Source organism: Lepidochelys kempii, chromosome 3 (genome assembly GCF_965140285.1).
Source record: "Lepidochelys kempii isolate rLepKem1 chromosome 3, rLepKem1.hap1, whole genome shotgun sequence".
Lineage (NCBI taxonomy): Eukaryota > Metazoa > Chordata > Testudines > Cheloniidae > Lepidochelys > Lepidochelys kempii.
The window spans coordinates 10,408,653-10,422,577 of NC_136382.1; the positions used below are offsets into that span (position 1 = coordinate 10,408,653).

Genomic DNA, 13,925 nt, shown 5'->3' on the forward strand with positions numbered 1-13,925 from the left:
CTGTGATTGCAGAGCCACTGGCCATTATCTTTGAAAACTCGTGGCGAACCGGGGAAGTCCCGGATGACTGGAAAAAGGCTAATGTAGTGCCAATCTTTAAAAAAGGGAAGAAGGAAGATCCTGGGAACTACAGGCCAGTCAGCCTCACCTCAGTCCCTGGAAAAATCATGGAGCAGGTCCTCAAAGAATCAATCCTGAAGCACTTGCATGAGAGGAAAGTGATCAGGAACAGCCAGCATGGATTCACCAAGGGAAGGTCATGCCTGACTAATCTAATCGCCTTTTATGATGAGATTACTGGTTCTGTGGATGAAGGGAAAGCAGTGGATGTATTGTTTCTTGACTTTAGCAAAGCTTTTGACACGGTCTCCCATAGTATTCTTGTCAGCAAGTTAAGGAAGTATGGGCTGGATGAATGCACTATAAGGTGGGTAGAAAGCTGGCTAAATTGTCGGGCTCAACGGGTAGTGATCAATGGCTCCATGTCTAGTTGGCAGCCGGTATCAAGTGGAGTGCCCCAAGGGTCGGTCCTGGGGCCGGTTTTATTCAATATCTTCATAAATGATCTGGAGGATGGTGTGGATTGCACTCTCAGCAAATTTGCGGATGATACTAAACTGGGAGGAGTGGTAGATACGCTGGAGGGGAGGGATAGGATACAGAAGGACCTAGACCAATTGGAAGATTGGGCCAAAAGGAATCTGATGAGGTTCAATAAGGATAAGTGCAGGGTCCTGCACTTAGGACGGAAGAACCCAATGCACAGCTACAGACTAGGGACCGAATGGCTAGGCAGCAGTTCTGCAGAAAAGGACCTAGGGGTGACAGTGGACGAGAAGCTGGATATGAGTCAGCAGTGTGCCCTTGTTGCCAAGAAGGCCAATGGCATTTTGGGATGTATAAGTAGGGGCATAGCGAGCAGATCAAGGGACGTGATCGTTCCCCTCTATTCGACATTGGTGAGGCCTCATCTGGAGTACTGTGTCCAGTTTTGGGCCCCACACTTCAAGAAGGATGTGGATAAATTGGAGAGAGTCCAGCGAAGGGCAACAAAAATGATTAGGGGACTGGAACACATGAGTTATGAGGAGAGGCTGAGGGAGCTGGGATTGTTTAGCCTGCAGAAGAGAAGAATGAGGGGGGATTTGATAGCTGCTTTCAACTACCTGAAAGGGGGTTCCAAAGAGGATGGCTCTAGACTGTTCTCAATGGTAGCAGATGACAGAACGAGGAGTAATGGTCTCAAGTTGCAGTGGGGGAGGTTTAGATTGGATATTAGGAAAAACTTTTTCACTAAGAGGGTGGTGAAACACTGGAATGCGTTACCTAGGGAGGTGGTAGAATCTCCTTCCTTAGAGGTTTTTAAGGTCAGGCTTGACAAAGCCCTGGCTGGGATGATTTAACTGGGAATTGGTCCTGCTTTGAGCAGGGGGTTGGACTAGATGACCTTCTGGGGTCCCTTCCAACCCTGATATTCTATGATTCTATGATTCTATGCACCAGGGAATCAGCTAGTTTCCTAAGGATTAAAGTCATGAGCACCATGCCAACTTTCGGGATGCGATACCAGCAAAAGAGATAAAAACTGTCTGCTAATTACAGAAATGACATCTGCAAGGAACAACCTGTTATACAGGAATTTTCAGAAACTGCAGTGTGATTTAAATGAGAGATGGGCCAAAGAGGTGGAGTTCAGATCAGGTTTAGGATAGGATTTGGATTCAGGATTGAAGCAGACTAGGGGTTAGCTATGGCTTCGGCTTCAGCAGGGCCAAGGTCTCACAAGCTCTTCTTGTGAGATTCCTGAGCTCCTTTGAATTTAACATACAGCACCACCATCGGTTCCTTGGAAAGGCACAGATAGCTTAGGTAGGACACTGTAGGTAGATAAGTAGTTTGAATCTGGAAAATAGAATGTTTCTGGGTTTGGATCCAAACTAGAACCAATAGGGGGAGTTCAGATACAGGGATTTGAATCCAAACACCTGACTCCCACTTGGACATTAGAAAAGGCTCAGATCTAAGGTTCCACTTTTGGTCCAGCTTTACTTTAAATAGATTATTAATACAAGACTAATTATATGCAACTGTGCTATGAATCTCCATCCAACTCCCTGAAAGCATCAGAAAGGAAGTAGAAAATACTTATTTAAGCCCTATGGTCTTTGTGAGCAGGGTGTTGAGCATGGAGGGACTCCCCCGTTCCCATTTCTTTTCCACTCCCATGTGAAGGGCAGCTGAACCGACCTTTTCTAAGGAACCAGTCAAGGCTGCTCTGATCCTCAGCCATGGAATGGGGGTATTATTCACGGGCAACACAAGGACATTTCCACCCTGAACCCATAGGTTTAACATGTTGCTTCATAGTGCCCCCAGCCTCTCTCAGCTTGGGGAAGTCTGAGCTTGCACTCTGGTCCCCAGCATAGCAGCACATTCACATATTAAGTTAATCTTTTCTCCCTCACACTCACTGTGAGAGCTCCCACTTGGATGGAATTTGGCTCCTGGGATGCAGCTTTCAGCTGCATTCATTTACCTTGTAATCTGTACAAAATGAACGCATGAGACCCACAGGGTGGCATGGTTGAACTGACAGCAGAATGACCTTGCAGCCTGTGGGCCGGATCCTCAGTTGGTGTGGGTCAGAGGAGCACCATTGACTTAAGTGGAGCTACACCAATGTACATCAGTTGAGGATCTGGCCCTCAATCTTTAACTGAGACAGAAACCACTTGACAGAAGCAAACATGGCATCATTCTTTCCCCCAGGTTTGAAACCTGCTGAGCTGGAGATGCATAACAGAGGCCTGGAGCACTGACGAACCCCATGTCAGGAAAGTGGGAGGTTAGGCAAACATTTCAGTGCCAGTGTATGGTCATGGGTAGGAGGAACTGATTCCTGTACGATGTGCTCTTTTCATAGTTTCCTGATACTAACAGCCACCATTTTGGTTTCTTTATGGGACAAACCAACCAACCAACCTGTGTCCCAGTTAGAGTCATGTGCATAGGCAGGTAGGAAATAACATACCAGATTAGACCTGTGCAGTCCACATAGCTCAGTACCTGTGCATGTGACAGTGGCCTGACCAGAGGTTTCAGAGCAAGCCCCTAGTGGATAATTATGGAATAACCTGCCCTTCCTATCAGTGAGTGGTTGGTTTATGTCCTAAACTAGAAAGGTTAATATCCTTCCTAAAACATTTTTTTAGCAGTCCAATGCACTTTGGATGTTCTCATTGCCCACACAAATGTCAATCCTTTTTTAGAATCCTAGCAAGCTCTTGGTCTCAATGATATCTTCAGGCAATGAGTTCCACAGGTTAAATATGTATAGTGTAAAAAAGGATTTCCTTTGATCACTTTTCATCATGTTGCCTTTCAGTTTCATTGACCATAGAGCCCTGCGCGGGACGATTAAAAATCCCACTCCTGCTCTTATGGCAGCGGGTCCTGCCGACTCACGGGATCCCAGTCTTGCTGCAGGGCTCTACACCAGTCCCCCCCAGGGTTATAACTGAAGGCACCATTTATGTACCGTGAGAGAAGGTGACTAGCTGCTCCTGACTTACCTACTCTACAGGCTTTGTTTATTATTTTGTATGCTTCTAACATCTCCCCTAACTGTCTCCTCTGTAAACATATTGCCAGACTGGATCAGACCTTCAGTCCATCTAGCCTAGCATTATGCCTGTGACAGCGGCCAGCACCAAATCCTTCAGAGGAACATGTAAGAACCCTGCAACTGGCAGATGTGGGGCAACCTGCCCCAACATTGTCTCCTACTACTCTCTAATAGTTAGAGATTGGCTTAAGCCCTGAAGCATGAGGTTTAGCACTCCTTCTAAAACGTTGGTTATAATTGAGTAGGAGAACTCTGGATATTCTCGTCAAACGGGCCCAATCTTTTCAATCTCACCTCCTACTGAAGCTTGTCCATACCTTGCGTGCCTAAATATGGCTTTGCATGACTAACTTTGGACACGCGGGTTGGAAAATGCTGGCCTAAGTGACACGCCTAAAGTCATCCAGCAAGTCTTCAGCAGAGCTAGAAAGAGAACCACAAGCCCAATTACCATATGTCGTGGAGGGGGGGCAGTGGTGAGAGTGGGGTGGTTGGGAAAGGAAGTTACTGTACACTTGATAGCTGTTATAGCACCTTGGCCTGGACAGAGCTCGGTATTGTTTATCTACAAAAGCAACTTAGAAGCACTTATCTGCACAGCACAGAGTGACAGGAGCTCTGCAAAAATGTGTGTGCAGCCTGTTATACTCTGAATAATTACACTTAAAACAAGTTATTTATTAGAAATACTAGTGTGGATTTTTTTCTATAAGTAATTGTAATCACCCCCTCCCCTACACACCAAGGACACCTGAAGGGTTTGAACCTGCAATCTTCAGCCAAGCTCTATGCTACCTGAGCTAAAGGAGTATCTCCAATAACTGATAACAGTAGGAGGCCATTATCCTCTAGTGGGCTAACCAGTACAGGGGAAAAGCAACACACACTCGGTGTATGCATTATACAGTCATGTAAGTAAATTAACCCTCTGCCTGCTGCTAAACACCGCAACCTCACATAACTGCATTTTTGGAAAGGGAATGCCAAGGTTTCCCACAACACATCAACACATAGGCCTGGCCTACACTACACAGTTAGATCAACATAAGGCAACTTACATTGACCTAATTATGTCAGCGTACACACGACAGCCTTGTCCCGCCCATGTAAGTGCCCCACTACACCAACATAATAACTCCACCTCCATGAGAGGCGTAGGGCTTAGGTCAGTGTAGTTAGGGTGTCTGTGTAAACACTGTGTTACTTACATTAGCTGGAGCCGTGAAATTGACAAGAAAGCCAGACAGCTAGAGCCTGGCTTCCCCCAGCTCCCCACTCCCACCCGGGCTGCTGCCTGGAGGCTCCCTGCCCCCTGGAGAGCAGCTGGGCTCCCAAAGAGGAGCTGCGCAGAGCTGAGAACCCTGGCTTTCAGACCCCCACACTGTCCCTTTTCAATCAATGGAAGCGCTCCTGGTGAGGACGTGCACCGCCAATAGGAGGAGGGTAGTGTGGACAGTAACTACTGCAGTGACTGTAAGTCTACGTATGTCAGGGCTGTAGTGTAGACATGCCCATAGAATGCAGACCCAGAGGATGCCTCTGTTTGGAGGCTGGCCAGAGGCACATAAAGGATTAATGCCTATTACAGAAACTGCTTCAGTCACATCATCCTGAAAATGCTTTTAGCCCATTTAAAAGAAATCTAAGAAACAAACGACGTGATTCACACTCATTGGGTAATGTAAGGGTGCTTCCCTCAGTATGTTTAGAGGACACATGTCAGCAGCGCTCACCTTAGTCACCGTACCCTTTATAAATCTTTTTTATTTTGTGAGCTGGTGCAATGTCTCAGTGTAATTGCAGGTAAGGGGAGTTGTTTCCTGAAAAGAAGAAGGAAGGAGTATCTCAACACCTGTGCAACAGTACATACAGCTGGAATCATTAAATAAGACTGGCAAAGTACTGCTGTGAGGACTGTGCCCCGGTGACTAAGCCTTACTTCGTGCAGCAGGTGTTGTCTTGCAATCTAATAGCAGCCGGCACTATAGAAATCAAGTACAAAAGATATGTTATGAACCTCTTTTTTCAGTGCACAATACACTCTGCAGTGGTTTAAGTGACTTAGATCAGACCAAAATTCAACTCCACTAGATCATCTAGAGTAAAGCCATACTTGGTTTTTCTCCCCGCACATTTGCCTTCCCAGAAATTCACATGTGTACAGGATTGAGTTTGAGACTGGATCTTCAATATGTTAACAAACGTCACCTTCCCAAGTGGCAGGCAGGCTTGTCCTACAGAGATCAAAACATGCATTAGTTTCCCTATTGCAAACGTCCATTGCCCCTTTGAGTGGCTCGTCAGCTGGCTTCTGCAATAGGGAAATGGTGGGGTCAGACGAGGGTTCCCATCAGCGAGTGCCCATGTGAAAACCTGAACGTAGAGAATGGGCCCTGAGAATGAAATCATCAGCTGCCATTTGGGACAAAAGTCATCTCGGCAACAGTCTTAACTAGCTCAGTACGGTTGCAGCACTTTAGAGATCAGGATCCTCCCCCAGACTTTCCAACTGCAGAAACCACCAAGCATGTCTCAGAAATTGCTTGTTGAATATTCTGTCAATTTTAATTGGATTGTTTTCAAGCCAAATTGTTGCAACTTGAATTCTTTGCTGATCGGTTGGCAGCAGTCACAGAAATATATGATGCACTCTCTTTTTGCACATCTCATTAGTAAAGATGTGTTCTCTGCTTATCCAGAGTAACATGCTTTACTGGTTGACTGACCTGAATACCAGACCTGCTTTCTACAGCAAGTGTTGGATTCAAATAGATTAATGTTCATATACTTTACCAATCAACGAGAGGCAGCAGGCGCACAGTAGACTGTATATTGGAACAGTAGCCAGGCACTTCTGAGTTCTAATCATGAATCTGCCATAGTGGGACTTTGGGCAAATCACTCCACTTCCTTATGCCTCAGTTTCCCTATTTGTATGCTGCTCAGAGTGAGGATCACCTAAGTTAATGTTTGCACAGTGCTCTGAAGATGTAAAGAGCTAATAATGATTGGCATCAAGAGCCATCGTTTACAAACTCCGCTATAGATTTCACTCACTTCATTGCATGTGGCGGTTGTTTTTCCTGTAAAGGACGTGTCACTTTAATCTGTGGTCACATGGAATATTCTTGATATCAAGAGGTGAGACCTCAGCAAAAGGGTCCTCACTGGAGCTGTAAGAAAAGCGAATGTGTGATGGAGAAAGCTGCTGAATTGACAGCCCTGGGGACTGAAGTGACAGCCCTGGGGACTGATCCAAAGCCCACTGAAATCAACGGAAAAACTCCTACTGACTTAACTGGTCTTTTATTTTCAGAATCGGAGCAGCACAGCAACGTAAGTGCCCCTGTCATAAATATAAAGGGAAAGGTAAACCCCTTTAAAATCCCTCCTGGCCAGAGGAAAAATCCTCTTACCTGTAAAGGTTAAGAAGCTAAAGGTAACCTCGCTGGCACCTGACCAAAATGACCAATGAGGAAACAAGATACTTTCAAAAGCTGGGAGGAGGGAGAAAAACAAAGGGTCTGTGTCTGTATGATGCTTTGGCCGGGGACAGAACAGGAATGGAGTCTTAGAACTTAGTAAGTAATCTAGCTAGGTATGTGTTAGATTATGATTTCTTTAAATGGCTGAGAAAATAGCTGTGCTGAATAGAATGAATATTCCTGTCTGTGTGTCTTTTTTGTAACTTAAGGTTTTGCCTAGAGGGATTCTCTATGTTTTGAATCTAATTACCCTGTAAGGTATCTACCATCCTGATTTTACAGAGGTGATTCCTTTACTTCTATTAAAAGTCTTCTTGTAAGAAAACTGAATGCTTTTTCATTGTTCTAAGATCCAAGGGTTTGGGTCTGTGGTCACCAATGCAAATTGGTGAGGATTTTTACCAAACCTTCCCCAGGAAGTGGGGTGCAAGGGTTGGAAGGATTTTGTGGGGAAAGACGTGTCCAAACCACGTTTCCCAGTAAACCCAGATAAAGTTTGGTGGTGGCAGTGGAAATCCAAGGGTAAAATAATTTTGTACCTTGGGGAAGTTTTAACCTAAGCTGGTAAAAGTAAGCTTAGGATGTTTTCATGCAGGTCCCCACATCTGTATCCTAGAGTTCAGAGTGGGGAAGGAACCTTGACAGCCCACCACGCTGCTCGCAGCCAATGTGTCTCAGGCCTGATGTACTCTAAGAGTGAGTGAGCAGAGCATTCTTCATGCCCATTGCCAGCGGCGCTGATGGCTTTTTGATGTGGACGCCTGACTGCTGGGAACCGGACTGAGACAAACAACTCATTCCAAACAGGCCACCAAATAGCTCTCAGTCATTATTGCCTGGGTAACTGGGCGGGGGACCAGGAAACATAAACTCGCATATCGCAAAGCGCGTATGCCCATATGTAGCTTGTAGCTCACCAGTGGCCTTGCAATCCGGTTATTTGTGTGCTGAAAGTTATGCACATGCTTAAGTGCTTTGCTGGGTTGGGTCCTTAGCTCATTATGGAAAATTCTGCATTGAATCAGAGCAAATCTTCAGCACTGATTTTTATCAAAACTCAAGAGTCCTCCATGATTCCTCCCCCAGTTTTCCCACCCTTTTGCATGGCACCAGACTATACCAGGTGCTTCTTCTCCACCCTATCCTGCAATAAGGACCTGCTTCTCTAATCATGGCACATATGACCAACCTACTCCTGCAAGGAGGAACACGCAAGGCTGCTGGTGGGTGGGTCACTTTATAGGGTGGGCCCTCAGAGTGGCACCAGGAGTAATCCTTTCCACCCAGGCAACGTTTTGTGACTTTTTCCCTACTCGCTTTCATACAACTCAACCAAAAGCAATGTCTTTTATAGAGAGCATTAGAAAACAGGACCAGGGGACAATCCTGCATTGGCAGGCAGATGGACTGGATGATCTGACAGGGCTTTTCCATCTCTAGTCCATGTTCTAGAATTGTGTGATACAAAAATTCCTGTACACAAAGACACCTTTCCCTTGCAGGTTCCCATGAAAACGTTCTAGTAAGAAAAGTGGGGGGGTTCTGCTTGCGAAGAGCAGATGATTTATTTAAGCCAGCTTTGACGCCTTGATAATCCTGGACTGGAAGAGACAGATGATCCATTGGATCTTCATTCCAGAATAGAAAGGGTAATCTATGGGGTCCTCTATATCCAGCTTTCCTTAGTTATGGGTTGTATAAATCAGGATGATTTTGCAGAGCAAAGTCACGGACATGCATTAGTTTTGCAGATGCAGGATGGCTTTTGGGGTCCTTTTTTTTTTTTTAAAGCATTCTTGAAGTTCACCAGATTATTTTTTTTACCCTGTCGCAAAACAGATCTTGAGCATGGTTTGGAAGGAACACTTCTGAAAATCCCACCATACAGCAAGAAGTTAACTCATTTTCAAACTTGGCTGTCCAAAGGTAGGTATCTACAGCTGAATTTAAGGACCAAAATGGAAACTTGGCAACGAAATAGAGCTGGATGCAAATTATCCATTGGATTTGGCCTATTCTGAGATCACAAATCTGGCCTGTTCCAGAACAAATCCTGCTTTCTGGCAGCGTATTCCCTGTTCTATGAATTTACCAACTAGTCTAAGCCAATAAATTTCAGCCTCTGGATAGTTCGTAAATTGTTCTGTTCCACTAGTCACTGTTCATTATTGTGTGTGATTGTTTAGCTAAGGATACGTCTACACTGCACAATCCCCTCTGCCCCGCCAGCGAATCTCAGAGCCTGGGTCAACTGACTTGGACTGGTGGGACTTGCATTACAGGGCTAAAAAGATCAGTATAGCTGCTCTGGAGGCTGGGCTCTGAAACCCAGGGAGGATGGTGGGTCTCACTGGGAACATCTATGCTGCTATTTCTAGCCCTGAAGCATGAGCTCAGGTCAGTTGACCTGAGCTCCATGACTCATTGCTGTGGGGGAGCAGGTACTCTAAGTCACATGACGTGGTTACCGCACCCTGGCAGGATGACTGAAACTTTTCAACAAGAGAATGAGGACTGGCAAAGAATGAACAGAGACTAGCAAACATGGCTATTTGCCCACGACGACCCTGGTTTGCAGGCACACATGAAGATTTACAAACAATAGCTATTATCCAAGCATTCACGTGAACAAAGCCACAACCGCACAACTGTTTGCAAAGAGGGAAGGACAAGGCATGTGAACAGCCTTTAAGAAAAGTAAGTTTGCAACCACTTTATCCAGCATTCACCCAGCTCCAGTCTAAACACGCAAAGATATAGCTTTACCTCAGAATTAACTTTGGCTTGGCCTACACTTAAAACTTATACCAGCTAAGCTATGTCAGTCAAGGGCAGGGAAAAAACCACACCCTTGGCCAACAGAGCTATACCAACAAACCCCACCGTGTAGATACAGCTTTGCGGATAGAAGAATGGTTCTGTTGACATAGCTGATCTCATTTGGGGAGGTGGTGTTCTTAGCCCAGCAGAAGGTGTACACTGAATCTACCCTATGGGGCTATGCCAACATAGCTATACTGGCATGGACTCTGTACAGCAGACATAGCTGATGGCTCTTACTTGGGTGTTGCCCCAAACCTCGCTGTCATCCACACATGAAAACCTCTCACCTGAGTTTAGTGATGCTTCCAACACAAGCTAACTGGCCCAGCTGGGGATGTGCATTAGAGCACGGGTGCCACTTTCACACAGGCTGGCAACTGCCCACTTTGCAGTGAGGACGCAGGCTAAACCACTCACATGCCTATAGTCCTCCACTGCTGTTCCCCCCCCGTGCCCAAAGGGACAGACAAGTTCTCCCACAGTTCGCTGGCAAAGAATGATAGAGTGGCTCAGCTGACTGCAGTGCAAAGAACCATGGGATAGGCCCCCGGAAGTCCCAGTGGCACACGAGGGGAGTGCAGCACCCATGAGCACTTAGGGCATCTCTATATTAATGGTTAAGTACATTAAGTACCTCACGCAGAGCAACATTTTTCACAGACCTGAGCGAGGAAGTTAGGTCGACCTAAGTTTTAGGGATAGGTCAGGCCTCAGTAACTTGGGCAGGGCTTTGCAGTGTGGCTGCACACACCTGGGCTAGGCTGATCCCAGTGCAGCTCACCCGGGCTAACTCTACAGTGAAGACACACCCACAGTTTAGATGCCTAAGTAGTCATTTAAAACCTAACTTTTGGCATTCTGGTTTGAAAAGTGGACCACGCACTTACTGTAATTCTTGCTGTTCCCTTCTTAAATACACAGTAGGTTACATACTGTTTATTACAGGAGAAGTATAATGCATGTACCACATAATGTCCCATAGATTTCAACAGGGCGTTGCAAAATTAAGATTTACACTGAAAATCTCTTTTGGATTAACAGCAGCCAATAGCCAGAGTTTTGCAGGATCAGGCTACCCTCAATAGACGTACAATGCTACTTGTATAGAATACAGTAGCCTTGGTCAGACAAATTCCCAGCAAAAAGTTTACACAAAGCACTCATGACATCAGTGGAAGGGCATCAGGAGTTTCTCTAAATCCTATTAAGTCGAGAGGAACCACATGAGAAATTAAATATAAAAACTGCTTATTTTAAAAACTGAGGTGAATTTAGTGTCAAACCCCCTTCCCAATGTGTCTTCAGTCATATCTGATTGCTCTGCTGACTATAATTAGTTGTCACTGACTTTGCCTGTTATTAGCACTGTACCGTCAATCTAGTCAGGGGTGCACTGGGGTTGCATCGGGATTTCCAGTGGATTCGCAGCCTACAGGACTAATCCAAGCAAGGATGATGAAGCATGGCTCCCAAAAAGCCACACAGGTTCGGGAGTAAGTGTTCCGCTCCCATGTGATTTTAAATGGCGGGGGAAACAGGGGCATTCGCTGACAATTTTGTTCACGGGCCCACGGCAGAATCAAATCCAGTTTACCCTCCCAGAGCTGGCTTGGGTCTGCAGTACTAACAGCACTAAAAAATTGTAATCAGTAGATAGGAGTCAAAGGTCCACAGGGAGCCAATACATTGAGCAAGACAGTGGGTGATCTTTTCTACACAGTCGCTTTTTAATATTACCTCCTTTTCCCTTGGTTTTTGTCTCCTTAAGAGAAATCTTGGATGTTACTTTCTTGATGGTTTCTCTTTGTATTTCATTTATTTTTGCATGAAATTGTACTTGACAGGGAAAGGTATATACAACTGGATTGAGAAAGTGCCCGCCAATCTTGTACCTTAGCAAGGAACGTGGCATGCTTAGGAAACTCTTCATTCACCAAGCTTTGCAGTGCAGATGTTAGCAAAACATGCAGCCCACTCAATGCAGCATACTGGTCAATGGAGTTGAACCACTTACGCCAGTGGTGAATTTGGTCCTGCATCTACTAAAGCAATGAAGTGTTGCTTAAGACAAGTCTTGCTGTCTGTATATACAATGCTTGCCATGAAAATGGCAGCACTTGCTGATGGTTAGCACACATGGTGTCTGAGATAATACAGGTTTCAGAGTAGCCGTGTTAGTCTGTATCCACAAAAAGAACAAATTTATTTGAGCATAAGCTTTCGTGAGCTATAGCTCACTTCATCGGATGCATGTGCTCTCGTGCTGGTAACAGCTCACCTTACCTGATCACTCTTGTTACAGTGTGTATGGTAACACCCATTGTTTCATGTTCTTTGTGTATATAAAATCTCCCCACTGTATTTTCCACTGCATGCATCCGATGAAGTGAGCTGTAGCTCACGAAAGCTTGTGCTCAAATAAATTTGTTAGTCTCTAAGGTGCCACAAGTACTCTTTTTTTTTTTTTTTTTTTTTGAGATAATACAGTTTTTCCCTATTCTTAGACTAGTTCAGAACTGTGGTACCAAAAAGCGTGTTTGAACTCATGGCAAAAGTGGACTTTTTAAGGGTGACCACCTTGTCTGTATCTATGAAACGTAGCACTTTATATAGCACTTTGCACAGTCTAAACAAGGCACAAACATTTACCAGTTAACCCTCACAACACCCCTCTGAGGCAGATATGTTTTATTGTCCCCTCTGCAGGCAGGAAGACTGAGGCAGAAAAAGGTCATGTGATTTGCCCAAGGCTACACAGCAAGTAAGTGGCAGCACCAGGAGCAGAGCTAAGGAATTCCTGGTGCCCAGCCTTGTGATCACTCCTCATGACCAGGCTGGTCTATGAGAGACTGAAGTAGTAGAGTATTTTTTCCAGCAGCACAAGCAGAAATTTACTGAGCAAGTGCAGCGTGGAGCTGAAACGAGTTTTGTCCAAAGTGCCAGCACCTTCCACGACAGTGTGGTCGGTCAACAAAACATCCAACAGCGGCTGAGAAAATGGGCCACTTACATGGTAATGTTTCTGCACGGTTCTTTTGGATCATTATGCAGAGCTGTAGCACCAGTTGGGGCGCGCTCTCCAGGAAAGTCTCCAGGAGGCGCAGCATGTTCACGTCTGCATACTCGTACATCATAGCCCAGTAGAAGCGCCGTTGGTGTTCCTTCCGCCTCTGGCTCTGGATCCCCAGGTACATGGTTCGGATATACCTGCAGCACAGGGAAGGAGCAAGCCGACCATCAGTCATTGGCGACAACAGCTGGCGGGGGTGCGGGGGTCAAATAGCAACCAATGGAATAAGAACCAGTAGGCCAGGAAAGGATAACAGCTCAGAGCAGGAGGGAGAGCTCTCTCTCTATGGAGATGTGTCCTATGTAGAGCTTTCTCTGGGGCCGGTCCAAGACTGTGAAACGAACTCCCACAAGATCTAAGAACCACCTCCGACATCACCACTTTCTGTACAGCCAAGACTTCAGTAGCCAGCGCCCAGCTCAGCAGACATAAAATAAACCAATCCCAAATAAGTCCATTCAAACAAACAAGCAAAAAGAAACCTCGCGCAGTTTTCCCATTGGAGAGAAAAGTGAGAGAGAGGAAATCACACGTGGCAAATGCTAGTCACATCATTTAATGCACGGCTGGCCGTGCTCAGATACTGTGGTGACCAGGGCAGTATAAGAATGAGAACAGAATAGAATAATCCTGGCAGAATCTGATGCTTCTCTTCAGGCAGGGAAGTCCTAATATTTGCTGACTGAAAGCCACCTTAGCCACTTCCCAAGAACCCAATGAGCCGACCTAATTTCCCTTAGATAGCGCAGCGTGCAGCCACATTGACCTTTAACTCAGAGGAGTGGCTTGCAAAGACTACAGGACGCAGCTTTGGATTAAGACATAGCATCACATCCGGGGACCTAGATCTGCAGCAGGCTGCACCTCCATGTTAAATGTGAGAGCAGCCGCAAGTCACGCTGTAGAACTCCACTGGCCAACC

The 13,925-nt window shown here is 45.7% G+C and overlaps 1 protein-coding gene across 2 annotated transcripts in view; it reads right to left on the reverse strand.

Moving 5' to 3' along the window:
• The window catches only part of XKR6 (XK related 6), a 286,736-nt gene that overhangs the window by 15,576 nt on the left and 257,235 nt on the right, over positions 1-13,925 (reverse strand). For both annotated transcript variants that reach the window (XM_078852034.1, XM_073335671.2), the window contains one exon: positions 12,944-13,140. In XM_078852034.1, coding sequence (XP_078708160.1) covers positions 12,944-13,140 — 197 coding nt within the window. The remainder of the gene's footprint in view (positions 1-12,943; positions 13,141-13,925) is intronic.